This window comes from Rhipicephalus microplus, chromosome X (genome assembly GCF_043290135.1).
Source record: "Rhipicephalus microplus isolate Deutch F79 chromosome X, USDA_Rmic, whole genome shotgun sequence".
In the NCBI taxonomy this organism is placed as follows: domain Eukaryota; kingdom Metazoa; phylum Arthropoda; class Arachnida; order Ixodida; family Ixodidae; genus Rhipicephalus; species Rhipicephalus microplus.
In genome coordinates this window covers 12,485,980-12,507,810 of record NC_134710.1, presented here as the reverse complement: position 1 = coordinate 12,507,810, position 21,831 = coordinate 12,485,980, and the positions used below count along the sequence as shown (strand labels likewise).

Sequence of the window (21,831 nt, the reverse complement as noted above, 5' to 3'; positions counted from 1 at the left end):
TTGCCAGTAAATAAATATGCACTGAGGTGTTCACTACTTCAAGACATTCAAGAAACGTTTGGAGCTGCAAATGCTTGACTGGTATACTTTTATGGATTATGATAGTTACACCACCAGATGATTTAGTAGCATGCTCACTACAATTATGGTAAATGATGCACTACTGGAGAAAGTTTGTGAGGATTGGACTTTGGAGCGTTTCTTGCACACACAGCCCTTTTTGCTCAAATTTTTTTACAAGTTCTTGAATGTCATCAAGGTTGTGCAATAAGCCAATATTGCATTAAATTTAAGTATCCATGTTGAAGTTAACCTGTTCTGTGGATGGGCGACTCAGAAAGACTGTTGACTCAATTATAGAACCTTTTCGGGCCTTATAATTGGGGTTTGCTCTTTCTTCAAGCAGTAAAGAGAGGCTTGCCACTTCTTGGTTGTTGTCTGCCATTCGACTAGGTACGGTACCCACAGCTTCAGACGAAGCGTTGGACATTGCTCTAGCAGTGCTTTCTAGGCTTCGCTTCTAAAGACGAGGCCTTTAACTACATTGTGCCGGGTGTCAATAAGACATCCTTGGTTCCTACACTGCCCTGGCTGTTGCCACACGTTGCAGAGGCCTCCAGTGCAGTCAGTTTTGGGGGAGATAGGGCTGCTCCCACCAGGTGGTGTTAGCTTTGGAATGCTGTGCATGGTCCAGGCAACCTTCAAAGGTTTTAGTAGTGCCACTCCTCATTGCACCACACTGCACAACATTAGCGAAAGATGTTCCATTAGGAAATGCCAACAAAATATGCTGTCACATCTCATAGACCAATATTGACATGCTGGCTTCTACATCAACATTGAGCACGAGATGTGGGATGCAATCTTTCTGTAAGTGACTTTTCGATACAACATGGCCATCTAAGAAACGACGCAGATGACGACATACATGTTGGTCTACGAAAAGAATCCGGCAACGACGCTCGACACTATACTGCCCAATGTCGCCGATAAAGAAAACATCGACGTAACTGTCTACCTTCTGCCGATGAAGCTCGACAACTCATCCGCTCATACCAAATTAAAAATAATCAGACGACCGACAGTAGTCGCAGTTACAATATTCGACAACGCTTCGTGGAATACTATCCTGGTGAATGTTAGGGGTGGACGCCAATACGCCTATGTAGACTCCATAAAAAGCTTCTGCAACGGTACTGTGAACTGTACAGGGTATTTCGAGGTCTTAGCACACTTGACTATAAGGTTGTTCCCAACAGCATTATGAATTCTCAACAACGGCGTGCATGGCCTGATGTTGTCCATGTTGGGCGCGCTAACAAATCAAAAGAGCGTATTTTTTGTTTTATCACTTTATTATTATGCATTTCTTCTTGGAAACGTTTCGATGCACACACAATAGATTAAAAAACGAAAAGCAAGAAGACAAATGACCGCAAACTCACTTCAGTTTATTGAAGGAAGTACACGAAATATATACCCCACGGTAGCTTAAGACCATGTGCATTAAAAAGAATGAAACAAGTAAAAAAAGAAAACACCATGACAGTAATTATTTGATATGTGGAGTTTAACGTCCCAAAACCACCATATGATTATGAGAGACGCCGTAGTGGAGGGCTTCGAAAATTTCGACCACCTGGGGTTCTTTAACGTGCACCCAAATCTGAGCACACGGGCTTACGACATTTCCTTCTCCATCAGAAATGCAGCCGCCGCAGCCGAGATATGACAGTAATTATTTACAGAAGTGGCATCTACAATGTGCAGAAGTATGTAAAAATCAAGTATGGCTCAAGAAGAACTCCACGTCAGAACAATTCATGGGCTGCTTATGCATTTATCAACACACCTTCCGATATGAAAGGCTTCTGCTATTTCGCGAGTTAGCTTGTCTTGGTGATGAAAAAAAAAATATTTGTGTCACACCAAACAGGATAATATTACCAGCTGCTGTAATGCTAGGACAGGTAAATTGCATATGTTCATTAAATAGGTCAGACTGGCCGGTGCTTAACAGTCGCCGAGCATATGAAATCTTTGGAAAATAGCAATTGCTCCCATCTAGCCGAGCATTGCAGCAGCTGCCAATGTTATCTTGTTTGATATGACACAAACATTTTCTTTTATCACGAAAACAAGCTAACTCGGGAAATAGTAGGAGCCTTGCATTTCAGAAGATATGCTAATAAATGCGTAAGCAGCCTATCGTTTGTTATAATTGACAAGAAGTTCACCTTTTTTTTAGCCATACTTGACTTTTACATACTGCTGCTTGTTGTATATGCCACTTAAGTAAAAAATTACTGTCATGGTGTTTTTGTTTGTTTTTTTTTTTCTTGCTTGTTTCCATTTAATGCACATGGGCTCTTGAGCTAACCTGGGATATATGTTTTGTGTTTTTCCTTCAATAAACTGAATTGTGAGTTCCAAGCCCATTTGTATTCTCCAATTCGGTTTTTTTTTTCTATTGTGTGTGTATCAAAATGTTTCCAAGAATGTCCTGACACCAACTTGGCCAACTTTCCGTACTAGTGCACTTATTGTTTGCACTTTCTTTGTCATTGTACTTCCACCTTCTGTTGGAGTATCAGGATGATGTATTTTCAGAGGGGGAAATGCCACACACTCCTTTTTGTGTCTTACGTTTCCGGTGTATTGCACGTGTAGATTTTACCTAGCACATCCCGCACCAGAATGTCTGAAAGTATTCTAGATAGTTTTTGAATAATCTGTTCGACTTGAGTGTGCAAACACGAACAGCTGAGTTTATTCTAGAACAAACTCAGCTACCAGCAATAATGCTCGAATGTTCAACGTCCCATGTATAAATGCCGATGTGCATTGCCATGTATCAAATTCGACGGGCAACACTCTGTTGGCCGAGGTCAGTGTACAGCGTGCATTGCTTGCTGAAATTTTGAATTTCAGTTTTTTCGCAACAAGTTCCGCCAAATAAAGAGTTTCACTTAGGACATGCCGACAGCTACCTTTGCCAATGTCACGACCCTGTGACAATATGATCGGCGTGTACTGCTTCTAGGCCCCATAACCCTCCCATTAAATTGAAGGCCAGCAGCGTCATGTGTTTCTTAATACTGTCATGAGAAGTTTTCACTCTTATAACTACAGTGACCTTTTTTCTCTTGAGTAATTAATCCTACTCCCAAATCGGCATCGACATTTCTGAAAAAAAAAAAATAAAATTCGGTTAATTGCAGGTAGTAAATATGGTATCATGAGCTTCTGATCAAGAATGACAACTTTCTAGATTAAGGATGAAACAGCAAACTACAAATAATGTCGGTCACATAAAACAAGCCAGAACTGCTACATTACGCCCTATCAGCACTCGCTGGAACACAATTTTCTTTCTTTGCCTCACTTTCTCCGCTTTATATAAGCTGCACTGAGTCTATACACTCCATACCTGCCAAGTTCAAGAAATCTGAATGCTGGAGATTTTTGCAACGGGAAGGTGGGGGTGGTGGCGGGGGGTCTGTAAACATCAAGTTGCAGTGTTATTATGGCTTGGAGTGGCCAAACACACATGGGTAGAGTTTCCCAACTATAGTAGAAGGATCCTATCTCAAAGGCAGTGCGCAAGTATTCGTATCTCTCAAAATTTCGCGTCATCAAAACAACTAGCAAGGTCTATTTCTGTGAAAAGACCATGTGTATGTCTTCTTGGGAAACATGTGAACGGACAAGACAGCGCAGCCGGCTGCAGGAAAAGTGCGGGTCGAAGCTTCGCTTAAGGCCAACAGAAAACTGAATGTCAAAGTATAGCCAAAGCACACAGATCGACCAAAACAAAGTTGCGAGATTCTTTGGACAGGAACCCCAAAATGCTTCTAGCTTTTTTTAAGTTTTTATTGCATTTTATCTACCGCTGCATGAGCTGTGTGCTCTCGAACCTCATAGTTCACTGCGGCTTTGTGCGAGGCTGTTGTGAAAAATGGTAATTCCATTTTCAATCAGCATGCGCTGACTGCGCGCTTGCTTTCAAAACAACGTCGTTTTTTTTTTTTTTTTTGCTATTTATGATTGCATCTCTCGCGGTTTTGTCCCTAGCGTTAGTGGAAAGTAATGTCACTTTGACTGGTCGAGCATTGGATGCGTGTGAACTTTCAGAGTTCTGTCAGTTACGTCGTCGCCATACATGATCGTGTCAAGAGCGACCCGGTTTCGTTCATAGCAGTTATGGCAAATGATAACCACAATTCTGACAGTGCATGCTCTGGCCCCGCGCATCTTTCTGAAGCTTCGAGGACGCTGCCCTCGGCCTTCGTTCGACGGTTTTGGTACTGAAGTTCATACGACCCGCCACGATGAGGAAGTGTTCAAAACATCCGAATTTTGACCCAATGACCCAGTGCATTTGGCTGGGGAATTTCACGAGTTCGTATCTGCAGGTTTTGCACCATTGAGAATCTACTGTATGTTTAGATGAACGTCTCCTAAATTCGTTTACAATACAACGCAATGGGTTCAAAAAAAGCCTGGATCAGATTGGGCTGCATTTTTGTCAATGCAGCCAGACTACGCACAGAAATTTTCCTGCCAACCGTACAACCCTAAAAACTGGTCGAAACCCACACTAATGCCCTCGGAAAACAGCCGTGAGTGCATGTTATCTAGTTAGGCTAAATAAGATATTGCTTCATCTTTTGTCAAGTGCACTTCCAACATGATTTTAGCACGATATATTTCTCCAATTTTGAAAGAACACCCCTAGCTGCATGCTAAAGCTTCTTCAAGATTCAGAAAAGGGGAAAGATACCATAAATCTAAAACTTTAGCTATCTTGCACGCAATGTAACACCACTTGTATAGAAAAGTTAAACAGCACAAAACAAAACTAACCTGAGCGTATCACCAAATACCATGCATCGCAAATGTGCCAAACATGTTTTTGTGGTTTCTTAATAATTTGTAATACGTATACTGTAGCGGAAAAGAATTGAGCTGATGGCAACACAAAGCGGTGGAGAAAGCTTTTACTGAAAAAGAAAAAGTGGGACACATTCGTCCCATTATCCCTCAAAGGGTCAAAACAACACTTTCAGTTGCGATGTAGAGAAAGTGGCTTGTCAGTGATGGTGTCATGGCAGTGCGAGTCATGGGGAGGCAGTAACTTGCGATGTACTAGCAGTGGATCTGTCATCTCCTCAAGGCACACAAACAACTATGAGCAAATGGTCGTCAGGTGACCCCGACAATCACTTCAGCGATCGAGGCTGCACGCAAGATGCAGTGTTCGCAAACTCAGTTGAACTGTGTTGACTTGGTGAAATAATGTTCACTGCAGTGTGGCTGGTTGGCTGATGCTTTGCTATGAAAACTTTGACATTAAAATAAAATATTCTATACATGTTGTCCGACTCCAGCATACAGACAGTGTTGTCTCAAAATGTGTAAGTCATCCTTGAATGGCTGATAACCATAAATGCTTAATGGGAAAGAACATACATGCAAAAAAACTATTTTACACATTGTCATGGTACAAAACGAAAACTAAACTATGCAACTTACTTATGAAACTAACTACATATATGAAATCGGCATAAAAACTTGCGTAAATAAAAATATCTTATTACCCTAAGCTACAGATTGAAGGTAATTTTTTTAGAGTAGCATTTACTGTTAAATGGAACAAATTTTCCTGCTCCCTTTAGGTTCTCTTAAATGAAAGTGTACTATAATTGTCTGCACAAAAGCACACTGACTTAAAAGAAACGAGTGGAATGAGAAGCACCCTGAGGTTTCTTCAAGGAGAGAAAATTTGAGGGTCCTGCGTGTGATAAGGGTAAGAGTTGAAAAACTGTAATAGCATAAAAATAGCTGTAGTTTCAGGCAAAACCATTTCCCAAAAGCCCCAAAGGTATGCGTCACACTTTGATAACTACTTCCACATCTTGCTAACTTATAGAGGTTAAATAAAAAATGGTTACTATTAAGCAAAAAAACATACACACAGTTGTGAAGCAAGAGCTTACAGCCCAGTCATGGCTGTTTTGCCTTTACTGTACAGTATTGATGGTGTCATAGCATCATCGGGAAATAAAATTATATATGACATAGCAACTTCTGCCATAGATAAGTGTTAGATAAACACGCTCTTTTTAAAATGCATCTTAGGAACTGCAACGCAACCAAAAGAGCTCTTACCCCAGCTTTGTAGAATTTCCTCAGGTCTGGTGTGGGAAATGTAATGTACAGGAACCGGTTGTCCTTGACAGGCACCACATGGGCTTGCAAGCCGAGCTGTTCAGGTCCATACGGATGTTGTGGCCATGTTGGTCGCACTACACCCTTGTTGGGCACAGCTGAGAACAGCGGCACTACCATACGCGCTAATTCATCCAAGGACTCTGCAAGGGGTCATCATACATGCTGAAAAACAATGCATCTTCAAAGGTCTCAAATGCTTTTATCATAAAAGGCGAGACACGGCTTGATACCTCATTATAACCGATTGATTGATTGATTGATTGATATGTGGGGTTTGACGTCCCAAAACAACCATATGGTTATTAGAGACGTCGTAGTGGAGGGCTCCGAAAATTTCGACCACCTGGGGTTCTTTAGTGTGCACCCAAATGTGAGCACCCGTGCCTACAGCATTTTCACCTCCATCGTAAATGCATCTGCCGCAGCCGGGATTTGATCCCGCGACCTGCTGGTCAGCAGCCAAGTCCCTTAGCCACTATACCACCGTGGCGGGGCTACCTCATTGTAACTGATGGCATACATATGTCAAGAAAAGACACTACAGCTCAAGCATAAGGCATTAGTTTAAACCCTGCAACATGAACTGAATTTCTGACAGGAACACTACAAGTAGCATTAATCAGTTTATCCTTTACCCTATTAAACGATTATTTATCCCACATAAGAGCACTAATTACTAGCAAAGAAAATAAAGGTCAATCTTTCCGTTAGGCACAACAGTTCTCGAACCTCTTTGGTTCTTTGGAGAACAATGCAGTCATTCACACTAATACTGAACTCGGCTGAAGCAGACAATGACAATATTTATGTCATCATAGCATGCTGGCGCAGAAATTTCAGAGTTGCAACAACGCTATGCTTTCACTTATGCATCTTTTTAGCATATCAGGTCACCTACTTTGTTGAGAGCTGTTGCCTTGCCATTGTTACCTTGCCATCCTACTACAGTTAAGCCCGGTCCTGATGAACAGCAATTTGTTCCATATAACAAGCATTTTGATATAACAGCTGATCAAATTCCAGCTTTTTATGCTGGAATTCGATCAGCTCTTAGTTCATTAAACAGAATACTGTGAAGTCAGACAAAAATACACAATCAAAATCAATGCCACGGCCATCATGAAGTAAAATATGCACAAAGCACTATTTATTGCCCCATAATCTGCACTTACTTGCATAAGAAAGTGATCTTGGCTTATACCGTGCACCAGCCAGATCAACGTAGGCTATATTTTTAAATCATGAAATAATGCCAACCAATTAAAGTCTGCTCCCACAGATATCATCCCACTAGCACTGCAGCACACCTGTCAAGAATACTACTTCAGCAAATGTTGAGCATAGCTAATCATCCTCCAGCAGCATCCCCTCTTCTCCGTTTTCTATGTAACCAGAAGCTACGAAATCTACAACACTTTTTGCATTCAGGGAGCTTGCCATGACTGCTACTACATCATCAACCATGGCAAAATATTCAAAGCCAACTTCCTGGGACATGGTGCCTTGAGGCTCCCTGTCGAGAAGGCAGGCAAGTTCCCACAAACAGCAATAAACTCGCTATTTTGAGCTGCACTTGTGACCTCGGTATCCACCCAATACGATAAAGGTGAACACATTCAACAAAGATTTGTCCGGCTGAGTGACAATTCCTACGAATAAAATAAACTTTGCACAGCAAGCCGAAAACAGTTCTTGATAGTAGCACATGTTACATTTGCCAAGTGCCACTGATCATCGGAATCGTGGCTAGCAAAGTTATCTTAAATTTTTGCTTATCCACAACTTCACGAATCCTACAATGTCCACAGGTTTGTCCTGAGATTGTTTTAACTGTAGACCAGCTTTTATACGCAAAGGCCATTGGTGTTTGGTTGTTTTTAGTGCATTGAATTGCCTTGAATGGTCACCTTGTTTTTGAGGATCATGTTCAACGTGACTTTCGCAGTCCTAAAATGTGTTGCTGCGGTAAATCGGTGATTAATGCCAGGCACTGTTTCCCACGCCCTGCTTATCCGTTATCTCACTCACCACTTGAAGAATTCATAAGCTGCTCTGACGACCTTTATTTGTTCACCAGCAGCCAGGTTCCAGAACGGTTACTTTGGTATGTAATAAAGGCATACTGCTCAACTGGCTGGCTTTCTAAATGCGGTGTGGGTCACCCACAACATAAAATGGTGGCAAAGATAGAATTTTGGAAGAAGTATTCTGGCTGAGGACTTCAGGGCATCTGCGGTAACAAGGATTGCGGAGCTAACAAGCACGCCCACGGAAAGAGCCCAGCCGAGGCAATGATGCAGTGGAGTGCAAAAACACATCATGGCTGAGCAGCTCGGGCAAGTAGAACCTTTCGAAAAAGCCTCTTCCAGTGATTTGCCAAGTTATGAAGAGCATTCAGGCATTTTTGCGAACTAACAAGATTGACAAGAAGCTTAAAGTGGACGTTTTCATAAGCACGATAGGGCCACAGATGTATACCTCATTAAAGTCTCTAACTGTCTCTGTGGCACGGTCCAATAAATGTTTGTAGAACTGCTAACAGAGCTGCGCAATCACCTGTTGCTGAAGCTATCAGTTATCGAAGAAATAGTGAAGTTTCATTGCCTCTCTCAGCAAGAACAAAAAACAATGGTGCAATTAGTTGCTGACCTTAGGTTCTTAGCACAAACTTGTGAGTTTGCCGCATTTTTGGATAAAGCATTAAGAGCCCAGTTGGAGAACCCACACGCTAGAGCTTCCACAAGACTCGTCGCATGCAGGGGGATGAGTCCACATCCACGCAACAAGGTACTCGCTCATGGCGAAATGCACGCGCATGTTTAGGTCACCGCACACAGTAGTGTTGACATGATTCACATGAAAACAGCAGCGACCTGAGAAATGCACTACGCACAAAGAACCTCAGAGTCAACCATGCTACGCATGGCACTCAGTTTTTGTGGCTAAGTCGGTGGTTCTCGCTAAGCGACAGTGGTGCCAAAACACGCAGCCTAGCTAGCAGAAGCAGCATGCTCAATGCGCAGCAGGACATTTTTACTGGGTCATGCATATCTACAACAGTCCAGAGGAGATTATTTATAACAGTCCAGAAGAGATTATGGCGGCACCATGAGAGCCTTAGTCAGCAGAAAGGTGCCAAGTAAAAAACATGCTTGAGCACGTTTTATTTTTTTGGTATTCCTGGTGCTGCTCTGAAAATAATATAGTCAACTAAGCCTTTTTTCCCCACTGAAGCTGAGGTTGTCATCAAAATTCTTGCTTTTGAGGCTGTTTCGGAGCAGTTTGGTGCAATTTTCTGACTTTTTATGCTTTTGGAACAGCTTGGCGCAAGAAAATAAGAACTCATCAAGAATGTGCAATATGCGCAGCTGCCTCACCCCTAGTAATGGTATGCTTTTTTTGTTCATCAATCAGGACCACAGCAGCACGGCCCGGGTGGCACAATGCATCATTGACCGAGGATGTATATCAATCGTGAGCACTAAAGCTGTATTTTCAATGACATTCAACAGATAGAGCAGTGCAGAAACCAGTTCAGCAAGATCCACCGACAGCCTTCTCCATGCCAATCGATCCTGGACGAATTTTAGTGGCAGTTGCCAATGGATTCCCTTGTGGCAGACTAATCTGAGCACGTCTCCAATTTGAAAAACCATTTTCTATGATTAATGCGCTTGAAGAAGTCTGCTTTTGTAAGAACCTGTACTTTTCCACAAGTGCCACTAAAAGCACAAAAATTGTTGTCAAAAGCAACACTCTATCTTAACTTACTGATTTTTGTTATACTAGACATTGCATCCTCGGAGAAGGGTTACTAGTTTCTCAATGGCCAAGCTTCTTGCGCTCTTGCCGAGCAAGACAAATGCGTCCTGTCGCTCATGGAACCCATTTTGGGAACCCATGTGCATGCACCAGAGCATGCAGGAGACGCGTCACATTCAAGTAAATTACTCCACGTTTACAGTTACTCGCTCACGGCAAACCCGTATGCGTAGCAGCATCAGCATGATAACCGCAGCCACCGAAGGTATGCGCTACGCACAACAAAGAACCTGCTTTGATGGAAGCAACTTTTTACTTTTTGGAGCAGATTCTGGAGCAGAAAAAATGGTGCTTTGGAACAGCCTTACGTGTTTTAGGAGCAGAAAAAATTCTATACCTTAGAGTTGCAATTGGTGTTTTCGGAGCAGATGCATGCTCTTAATGACACCTAAGTCTAAAACATCGCTTCGGCATCTAATAAATACTTATATTTCTTAGTAAACATGCCGTATGCCAGTATCTCAACAATCGAGCCCATTTATACAAACAATCAGGTAATAAAGAAATGCACAGAATACAGCCAACCACAATACATAGCCTTCATAGATTACGAGAAGGCATTTGATTCAGTAGAAATATCAGCGGTCATGCAGACACTGCGAAATCAGGGCGTTGACGAAGCATATATAAACATCCTGGAAGAAATCTACAGGGAATCAACTATAACCATAGTGCTCTATAAGGAAAGCGACAAAATACCAATCAAGAAGGGTGTAAGGCAGGGGGATACAATCTCCCCAATGCTATTTACCGCGTGCTTACAGGAGGTTTTCAGAGGCCTAGAATGGGAAGAGTTGGGGATAAGAGTTAATAGAGAGTAGTACCTTAGTAACCTGCACTTCACCGATGACATTGCATTGCTGAGTAACTCAGGGGATGAATTGCAACTCATAATTACGGAGTTGAACAAGGAGAGCAGAAAGGCAGGTCTAAAAATTAATCTGCAGAAAATGAAAGTAATGTACAACAATCTCGGAAGAAAACAGCGCTTCGAGACAGGTAATACTGCATAGTGCACTAGAAGTTGTAAAGAACTATGTCACTTAAGACAGGTAATAACCGCGGAACCGGACCACGAAATCGCAGTAACTAAGAGAATAAGAATGGGGTGGAGCACATTTGGCAAGCATTCTCAAATCATGAATGGTAGATTGCCACTATCTCTCAAGAGTAGTAACATGTATAACAGCTGCATCTTGCCGGTACTTAGCTATGGAGCAGAAACTTGGAGACTTACAAAGAGGGTTCAGCTTATAAAGACGTAGCGAACAATGAAGAGGAAAATGATAGGTGTAATAACAGACAAGAAAAGAGCAGAGTAGATCAGGGAACAAACCGGGGTTAGGGATATCATAGTTGAAATCAAGAAGAGGAAATGAACATGGGCCGGGCATGTAGCGCGTAGACAGGATAACCGCTGGTCATTAAGGGTAACTAACTAGATTCCTAGAGAAGGCAAGCGAGTTCGGGGGAGACAGAAAGTTGGGTGGGCAGATGAGATTATGAAGTTTGCAGGTATAAAGTGGCAGCAGCAGGCACAGGACTGAGTTGACTGGCGGAACAAGGGAGAGGCATTTGTCCTGCAGTAGATGTAGTCAGGCTGATAACGATGCTAATATGCAGCTAGTATACACACAGTGTAGCAACATCACAGGCGTAAATCATGAAGGGGGTGGGGTCATGGGAGTCGGGACTTTTCTTCTATTCAGACTGTGGAGGACAGCCCTTGCAAGTGTCCCCCTTGAGATTTAGATTTATCACGTGATATAATTGAGTTAACAGTTAAGTATAGCACAATTAACTTTTTAAAAGGCATTTATCTTTTACTGCATACCTGTGTTAAATGCCCCTCAGCTGCACGAAATATGAAAATTGCAAAAGGTGAAAAAAAAAGACTAACCGAACAATGCAATAGCTTGAGCTTGGACTCTATACTCGTTTTTGAATTGTCTATTTGAAAGCATAATTTATTTCTTATATAAATAAAAATACAACCCAAATTAAAAATACAAATGGACCATGTGTGTCACCTCTTGCAATTTTTCTGGATTTTCACCACTGAGTAGCATACCAGAATAATACTGTATACAGCTTGCTTTTGGTTTCGCTTACGGTCACTGAATGGTCCAATGGTTCAACTTCATTCTTTTTAGTTTGACAACACCATTTTGGAGAAAGTTTGGAGCAGTTACTAGCAAACATTGCACTTTGGAGCAACATGGAGCAGAATTTCCTTATGGAGAAGTTGGGAGCAATTGGAGCAGCACTTCCATCACTGAACCTGCGAGTCAACCCCGCTATGCTTGCCACTCGACTCTGGTTTGCATAAGACAACCGTGGCACCATAATACACAGCCTAGCTTGTAGAAGCAGCCCGCTTGATGCACGGCAGCACATTTTTGCTGGGTCACATATATTTACAACAGTTTAGAGGAGATTTTGGCGGCACCTTGGAAGCCTTCGTCACCAGAAAATCGGAAAGCAAAAAAAAAAAAAAAAAAAGATTGGGCCTGTCTTATTAGTCAACTCAGCCCTTTTTCCCTATGAAGCTGAGGTTGGCATCAAAATTCTAGCTTTCGAGGCTGTTTTGGAGCAGCTCCGCGCAAAAAAACGGAAATGTATGAAAAATGCGCAATATGCGCAGCCGTCTCACCCCTGCAAGTGGCACAGTGTTACTTTTAACAGCGCAGTAGGCGAGCTTGTGCAATCAATGAGGAATTTCGTCAGCAAAATTCCACTTATCGCAGACGGTGGATTTCCCAAAATAAACAGGTTTTCTATATTTAACGTACAGCTCAATATAGAAATTACATTTTTACAAGAATAATGCTGAGGCGGGTTCCACTTATTTGACAGAAATCACAATGAACTGCACCTGTGTTCGTTATAAATGGGTTTGACTATACTAAATCTAAACTTAACATATTGCTTTTTAGTGTTCTATAGTTCACGTCCATGCAGGAACACGCAGCAATTAATGACTCTGCTACTGAAACAAGTAGTACCAATAGCATTAGATGCTTAGTAAAATGAATGATATGCAATAGGGACATGCTTTACATAGTGCATATGATTTTAATTAGTGTTCTCACCTTTGGGCAAAAACATCATGCGGATAACCTAAGTCTACAATGTGCTTAACCTGGTGCCTCGAAGATTGCTGTTCGCAGAAATTACTGCATATTAACAAGATCAACAGCGTACTTGTAGTGTCCTGGTAGGAGTAAATGCCATGCATTCACAGTGTGGGTATTATTACAAGACTAGTTCTTTTAACAATTTGAACATGCAGGTCCTAACAAAAAACACACCACACTTAATGAAGACACACTGAAATCACAAAAAATAAATCAGTATGACTTCACAAAATTGACAACCTATGACAACCTCACCTTTGCCAAGAACCACGAGTGACATGATGTTGGAGGAGTACAACAGCTGGTGGAACTTGAGAAGCTGGTCTCGCACCATCAGCCCTTTTGATTTGGGAATTGTGTCAAGTGTAGTCAAGTTCCCTATAAAGGACAGGGCAGTTGATGGACCTTTTTGATTATCTCCTCTCCAATCTACATGCCAAAATTACTGCAGTGATGCTACCGAGATTTTCTAATTTGGAGCATTTTTAGGGCAGCAATTTCATTTTGGAGCACTTTGGAGCAGCAAAATTTTCTATTTTGGAGCACTTTGAAGCAAAGAAATTTTCCATTTGAAGCAATTGGGAGCACCTAACTTCACACACTGGAGGAGAAGCAAGTTGCATTTACATTTAAGGACGTGAATAAGTATTTTGGGGCTCTTGTGAAGAGCTAGAAATATTTCGATTCATTGCAAATCTCATGAAATCAAGTATCTTAGGAGCATTCCCTATTTCAGTTGATAATGCATCAATAATGGCATCCTGCTGTTGAGAATTCTGAAAAAACATGTTCAGTGATTATCTCTGCAGCAAATAAACAGAATAATGGCTGAATAAATTCTACTTTATGAAATAACATTCTAAATTGTGGGGTCTAAGAATGGAGCCCTATGCTCTCAGAGCAAGCGAACACAATAAACGCAGTTGAAACAAACCAAACAACACATGTTTACTGAACTACTTTTGAATTGACGATCTAGTCAGCCAAATTAAATACATCACTAGTGATCAACCCCCTAAAATGCATACACTCAATCAGCATAACAATAAACAATGTAACACGAAGGTGCCATCACCAACACTCATCTCACCATGAGGACCCATGAGTGACCACCCGCAGTGCAGTCCCTATGAACCCACCGCGAGAGACAACCGTTCAGACCAACCGCCACACGCCAAAGAGACTCGCCAGTCTTTTCTGTTTGCCCATCTAACCTCGTCGCCAAGTATCACCGCTAGCGCTACCGCGCTAACCATAATAATGATGAAGGTGATAAACGCTTGCGAGCACAACGCCACCTACCTGTAGATGGTTGCGAACAATAAATGTGGCCTATGCGCGAAACACGTGTGCACCACGACGTGCAAACAGCTTTACAGGGGGTGTTAACACCCCCACAATATACACCTACGCAGTTATCGGCAAATACGGTAGACAAACACTGTGCTGTACAATGCTAGAGACTCCCACAGTCTCAATGTGCAATTGCATTTCCCTAGAATGACTTCAAGGATAAGGAAAGGCTCTTTTTTTTCTTCACAACTTATTACAGTGCTGAGCATAACACGATATTTAGCTAGTCTAGTAGAGCCAATCTCATCCGGCACTAACTCTCTGTCCTGAAACTACACGATTTAACAAACTTCATTTTCCTTTTGCAGGGATATTTTATGTGGCTAGGGCATATCCTCTAGAAACCAGTGAATAATAATACAAAAAAAAAACTCGCAGGGTACCTTGTGCATGCATACGCCTAAGACGACTTGATGGCGAGAGCTGTTTTGTTTTTATTGTGATAGCAATTAAACGGACATTTTCGACTGGTTTTTGCCATTGCCAGGGGCATAGACAGGATTTTTTCTGGGGGGGGGGGGGGGGGGGAAGATGGGGTGTGCACCTTGATCTGCAGGGGGGGGGGAAGGAGGCAAATGTTCATTTTAATACCATGGCGAAAAACTTGGGGGGGGGGGGGGGGGCAGGTTCTAGATGTCCCCTCCTGGCTACGCCACTATCTCTTCCAGTTATGTTTTGTGTAATGTCCCAATCAATAACATCCCCCTACGCATTGCGTTTTATGCGCGGGTAAAAGAGTGCGAGTGGGGCGATGAACGCAGCTAAAATAGAGCTAACAAGAGTAGACCTATCTCCTTTGCACAGGGGGCGGATGCAATAACATCACCTCACGTGCCAGGCCTGCCATCAAATGTTCCTTAAGCAAACGCGTCACCCGTCTTCAAGGAGCAGGAAGGAACTAGGAATGCAGGGCGGAGGAGGGAGGTTGTTGTGAAATTTTACTTGAAAGATGTGATCACTGGCACGCGCGCTATTTCGACAGGCATCAAAGACAGTGGTATATTCTGCTACCTTGTACTCTCAATGCAAACAGACTGTGCGAAAAGTACTTCACTTTCTACAGTGACCATCGAAGGGTATACACTGAGCCTTGATCTCAAGGCAGCCACACCATCGTCATGCCATTTTGGAGGTCCATTTGTACGTGCCGTTCGTGCTGTACAGATAGAATCACACTTATTTAGAGCAGCGGAGGCATTCCTGTTGACAATGTTGTTGGCCATGGCTTCTATCTTACGTTGGCTACAAGCTTCCGTTGATTCTTACATTATAGCACAAGGACCTAACAAGCAGTGTAACCATGTTTGGTATCATAACGAGGTTTCTCTTTACATACTTCTAAAGAAAACAGCAGCTGCAGTGGCCGGCTGGGCGCTCTAGACAAGTCTGATTCCATCTGTACGAGCATCAGCGTGCACAAGGTGTTCCAGGGTCTCTAGTGATCCAAGTCGCTGTAAGGATATCGAACACTGCACGTGCAGCAAGTTTTTGCGAGTGCGGCCAGTGTGCAGACCTTCAAAATGGCAACCCCATCGCTATCACTCATCGCGGATGACATCAAGCCGTATCGTTTGGTATAACAATACAATCTGTTGGTATCGCGTTCATTGCTAAGAGCTTGAGTGAAACTAACAAATTGTATCTTTTGGACCCGATATCGCGTAACTGAAAAGAACACTGGCTAAAGGGACTATGATCACTACAGTTGCCGAAGCGGTTTTCATGCTGTCAGTTATTTAAACGCAAAGCAGAGGTTGGTAGAACAGAATGTTTGCGAGCAGTCTCATTATGCCTCAAGATAGCGAGCGCCAGGGACTCTGCCCTTCAAGCGACGCAGCCTCCCCCCCCCCCCCCCCAAAAAAACACAAAGTAATGAATGCGATGCTGTTATGTCAATTTTTTTTAACTGTCAGTTATTGTACCCATAAAGGGACAGGCGAACGTGTAACAAGGCATAGCTAAAGTCCCTGAAAAAAAAAAAAAAAACTAACGTAGCCCCATTCATGTCAATGTGCAGGCTCCTCTCCTCTCGCATGCATAGCATATAGTAAACGACGCTAGTTGAGGGGCTGTATGGCTCCTGGCCGTAAATATGGGAGAGAACTAATCTTTCCATTAGAGCTCATTTAGGCGCTGCGGTTGTAGGCAATACACCGAAAGAGTGCTTGAGAAGGAAAAAAAATATGATAAGTAACGTTAAATATAACGATGTGACGTGTATATAAGCAAGTGGCATGCAGTGGCAAAAAATCACAGCACATCCACATAGTGAATGATTATGAGTGGACCAAAGCGTCCGTCAGTCTGTCCGTTCATTCTTGCCTCCGTCCATCCGTGCGTCCATCCATCTGTGAATTTGTTTGTCCATGCGTCCGTCTGTTCATTCGTGCGTTCATCCGTGCGTTCATCCGTGCATTCGTTCGTCTGCCCACCCGTGCGTCCATCTGTCCACCCCTGCTTTCATCCTTGTCTTCGTTCATCCTTCGATGCATCGATCTATCTGTCCATGCTTGCGTCCTTCCATGCGTCCATCCTGTCGTGCGTGCATCCATTCGTGCATGCATTCGTCCGTGCATCTGTCTTTTTTTTTCATTCGTCCACCTGTCCGTGCGTGCATCCGTCCATCCGTGCGTCTGCTTGTCTGTCCATCCATACGTCCATCTAGTGAACACTACAAGTACCGCTATCGTATCTTTTCATCATGTATTCATTATATAGAAGTACCACCATCCAGCGGACATTCCAAGGTATAAATAAAGGGTGGCTACCTACTACAACTACTACTACTACTACATACATCGCAGACGCATGACCCACATCTTAAGGAGCTTCGCCCCTTAAAACATCACCACAAGTACGCAATACTCAATGTGATAGCCCACCGCTTGCGTGCAGACGGGCTCAGCGGTGACGCTCTTGATGGCAGCGCCACTGGTTTCAGTGTAAAGTCGGCAGTGCTAAAAATCTGCAGCATGACACACTAGCTTTTGTGAAGGTATCACAAATGCCATATTGTTTGTCCACTTCCGCGAGTGTGCGGTCCACGAACAGACGCCACGGGCGTACCTTTTCAGCATACCCGACGCAGGGCCGCTCGATGAATATACGGTGAAGCAGTGCCAGAGCTGCCCAAGCATCTGGCACATCTAGTGTATCTGCGTGCTTTCGCGTTCGTAGTTTTCTGGTGGACACACAAGATGTGCTGCTGTGGTTGCTGGGAGAAGAGGCCGAGGTGAAAGGGGAGCCGTTGGCGCTACTTTTTTTGTTTTTGTTTTTTCAGTGACTTTAGTCGTAGCCGCTTCATATTATACCTTCGCAGTGGCACTAGCGATGGCCTCACTACTGAAAGCTGCATGTATTAAAACCGAACTTCAGTTGCTTTGACAAGGAAGCATACTTTTATTTATGAGATGAGATTTTGAAAAAGGACAAAAAAATTTCGAATTCGGACTTTAGCAATTTCGAGTTCAAGAGGGCAGGGGTTTTTAGGGGCTTTTACTGCAACAGTGATTACAAATGCAAATGTGCTGGTGGAAGTAATTAAGAAATAGCACTTCTGGATGAAGATACATGAATAAAGTACATGAAATGAAAATTTCAATGTGTTCCCACAGTTCACATGTTCTTCTGTGAACGCGAAGCAAGGAAAATTGTGTCCAGAATTTATTGATTGATTTGTGGGGTTTAACGTCCCAAAACCACCATTTGATTATGAGAGGCGCCGTAGTGGAGGGCTTCGGAAATTTTGACCACCTGGGGTTCTTTAACCCAAATCTGAGCACACAGGCCTACAACATTTCCGCCTCCATCGGAAATGCAGTCGCCGCAGCCGGGAATCGAACCCGCGACCTGTGGGTCAGCAGCCGAGTACCTTAGCCACTAGACCACCGCGGCGGGGCTATGTCCAGAAGTACATGTGACAGACATTCTGGTGGCACGCATGTAGTTATTAGTGAAAATTGCTTTAATTACTGCTGTGCAACTCTTCAAACTAGCTATCAGCAGTATTCCTATAACAGGCGACGTCTGACGACGTATCGCTGCCACAGTTTCATGCTACAGATTGAACTAGCCAACACGAGCCCCTTCGGAGAGCGCGCTTGGCCATTAAGCGGACTTGCACAAAAGTAGTGCCGGCATCAAACATAGCATCGTGGATTACTTAGAACGCATGCGCCACCACTGTTTATTCAGCAGAATTATTTTGTGTACGCGATTGTGACTTAGGTGGCATCGAGAAGAAATGTGCACGTTTTGATGCGCGGGCGTAGCTACTGCTGGTGATAAACGCTCCCGAATCCTACTTTGGCACAATTTCTGTTGATATTATAAGGATGACGCAGTAAATCTGATTTGGTGCACTTTGGCGTAGTTGGCGCACGAATGGAATGCCTGTTACTGCCAATTATTTAAAACAATCTCTTACGTTGACAATGGTTATGTATACAATATATAAAAAATTGTTCTGCAAAGAACAATAAACACAGGGGCATCTAGTTCTAATCAACCGTTGTGGATACAAACGCCTTTGAATTATCGGGTGTTTTTTCCCACAGATGTACACGGGGTAGATTGATTCATTGATTTGTGGGGTTTAACGTCCCAAAACCACCATATGATTATGAGAGACGCCGTAGTGGAGGGCTCCAGAAATTTCGACCACCTGGGGTTCTTTAACGTGCACCCAAATCTGAGTACACGGGCCTACAACATTTCCGCCTCCATCGGAAATGCAGCCGCCACAGCCGGGATTTGATCCCGCGACCTGCGGGTCAGTAGCCGAGTACCATAGCCACTAGACCACCGTGGCGGAGCGTACACAGGGTAGAGCCGAAACCAGCAATGAACTGCGAGATCAAATGAACAGAGTTTAAATTAACAAGCTTTTATTGCACTGTTTCAATTTTTAGCACCCTATCTTTTATAATGTCATCCCCTACAGTTCAGTCAAATTACAAAAATTATTTTTGATGCCAAGGGTTGTGTTGTTCTATTATGGATCTTCATCTTTATATCACTGTTAGGTACTCCATACATATGCTTTAACAAGATGAAATGAGTGATGCAAAACATGATTACACCTCATTACCTGTGCCAAATTTGCAGAAGTCATGTTGAGGGTCTGCAGTTGACATTTCAAGTTGTTTTAAACGCCAGGAGTCATTCTGTATATTCTTGGCATGTTCAGAGTGAATGGCATTCACCTCTCGGTCAGTTGCATCTTCGTTGAACAACGGGCACACAAAGAATGCAGCAAACCTGCATTAACAACCGCCATGAGCATCCCACTACATCAGCTACAGCACCAGATGTGGCCCACTTGGTTTAGTGGCCCCTAAATAAGAAAGCTAAGAGTAGGTACATGGCAGTTTCATTCCAAAATACAGTGGACTCTCATTAAATGGAACTAGAAGTGACCACAAAATGTGTTCGGTTTAACAGGAGTTTCATTTACTGAGAGGTGAACTGGGGTGCAGTATGCAGGGATGAAACTGATCATATCAGAGGCAGTTGTTCCGATTAGGCAACAGTTCCATTTAACAGATTTCCGTTTACCAAGAGTCCACTATAATAATAATAAAATAATAATAATAATACTCATAAATATGTGGGCTTTAAAGTCCCGAAACCATTATATGATTATGAGAGACATAGTGGAGGGCTCCAGAAATTTTGACCACATGGGGTTCTTCAACGTATAAACAAATCTGAGCACACGGGCCTACCGCATTTTCGCCTTCATCGAAAATGCAGCGACTGCAGCCAGGAATCCAGAAACCTTCAGGTTAGCAGTTAGCACCATAACCTATACACCACCGCGGCTGGGTGGCTGTTTCATTCAAAATTGTCATGCACTTGAAATCAATACCACTACACTTTGTAAGGCACTTTTTTTTTCCCAAATTCCCCCTGTAGCATCTAGCATCTTTCAAGTTTGCATTTAACAAATCACAACTGAATAATGTTCCCAAATTAATTAATATTAACCAACTTTTTCTTACAACCCACTGACAGGAGTGGTTGCCACAATCACAATCTTATGATAACGTTGTAGAGAAATTTTTGTTCTGAAGTTACCGCTATGATTAGTCACTCTAATGATGTGGATGGACCAAAGCAGTCATAGCAAACATTCTGTAGCAGCAAATACGTCCCTTTGAAGCAGCAACTTAACCTTTTGGAGCACATTTTTTAAAGCATATATTGAAGTCTCTAAGTTGCAGTCACAGTACCCAGTTCAACAAACTGACATATGAACACATGTGTGCATGTTTACTTACATCATGAAATTTACAAGATGACATTAACTTACTACTGCTCCCTGTTTTCCTAGACAGTATTAAGTTTCATTAGTTGTCAAAATTCTATGATTGCATACTTATAATTCAATGAGGCTTTCTCTTATGCTTTAGCTACACTACTGGAAGCGCGAGATGCCGATGTTTTTAAAGTATTCTTTTTACTATTAAAAAGCCATTAACTTATACGGCTCTTAACGCATATAGATAGAAGCTACTACAGGCGGACTGGTAGAGGACTCTAAGTTTAAATGATACTGACAGTTTTAAATATATTTACAAAAATGTTAACAAATTTCACTTTCCTGTTAAATATGCAAAAGAGAAAAATTAGGAGCCCATAGATGATGCACAAGCTTTACCAACAAATGAGAACAAAGGACAAGCTCTATGGATAAATTCTCAAATTAACAATCTTTATGACCTGACCAATTAAAAAAAAGAATTACAGTATATTAATACAGAACCTACGTATCGCATGAAGAATACTTGTTTTTCGTAGATGTAAAAAACACGCCAAGCAAGCTGCTTTGGACAGCTTAACGTGCTCTGCATCATGGTAATAATCCTAACAGCCTAAGCAAATATACAACTAAAGGAAGAGACTTGTATGTGGGGGGGGGGGGGGGGGGGGAATCTGCTGATGCTTTTTAACAATCTTTTCTTACAAAGATGAGTACTTTAGTAAGTCCCGCAGATGCATGTCAATATATCAACATAAGGAGTCATAAAACTTTATTTCTGCAGGCAGTCACAGAGCAGGAAGTGATTTCAACAATGATAGATTAAATAAAAAAAACAGCAGCAGTAGTAATATGGACAAAATTCAAATAAAACCCGTGAAATTTCTTGGAGACAATCGCACCAGTTTTTGCAAACATATTCCATACACTTTTAACTGCATCAAGATTTCCAATAAAGATGCAAATAAGCAGTGCTATTAAAAAAGGTAAAAAGAGGAATACAGTAGAATCTCGGTGATACGA

At 42.5% G+C, this 21,831-nt stretch overlaps 1 protein-coding gene across 1 annotated transcript in view; it reads right to left on the bottom strand.

Moving 5' to 3' along the window:
• The window catches only part of Ide (Insulin degrading metalloproteinase), a 212,598-nt gene that overhangs the window by 178,189 nt on the left and 12,578 nt on the right, over positions 1–21,831 (bottom strand). Inside the window, exons 6-8 of the mRNA XM_037426592.2 lie at positions 19,636–19,805; positions 13,449–13,571; positions 6,172–6,374 (exon numbers count right to left, since the gene is read on the bottom strand). Of these exons, the coding sequence (XP_037282489.2) occupies positions 6,172–6,374; positions 13,449–13,571; positions 19,636–19,805 (496 nt within the window). The remainder of the gene's footprint in view (positions 1–6,171; positions 6,375–13,448; positions 13,572–19,635; positions 19,806–21,831) is intronic.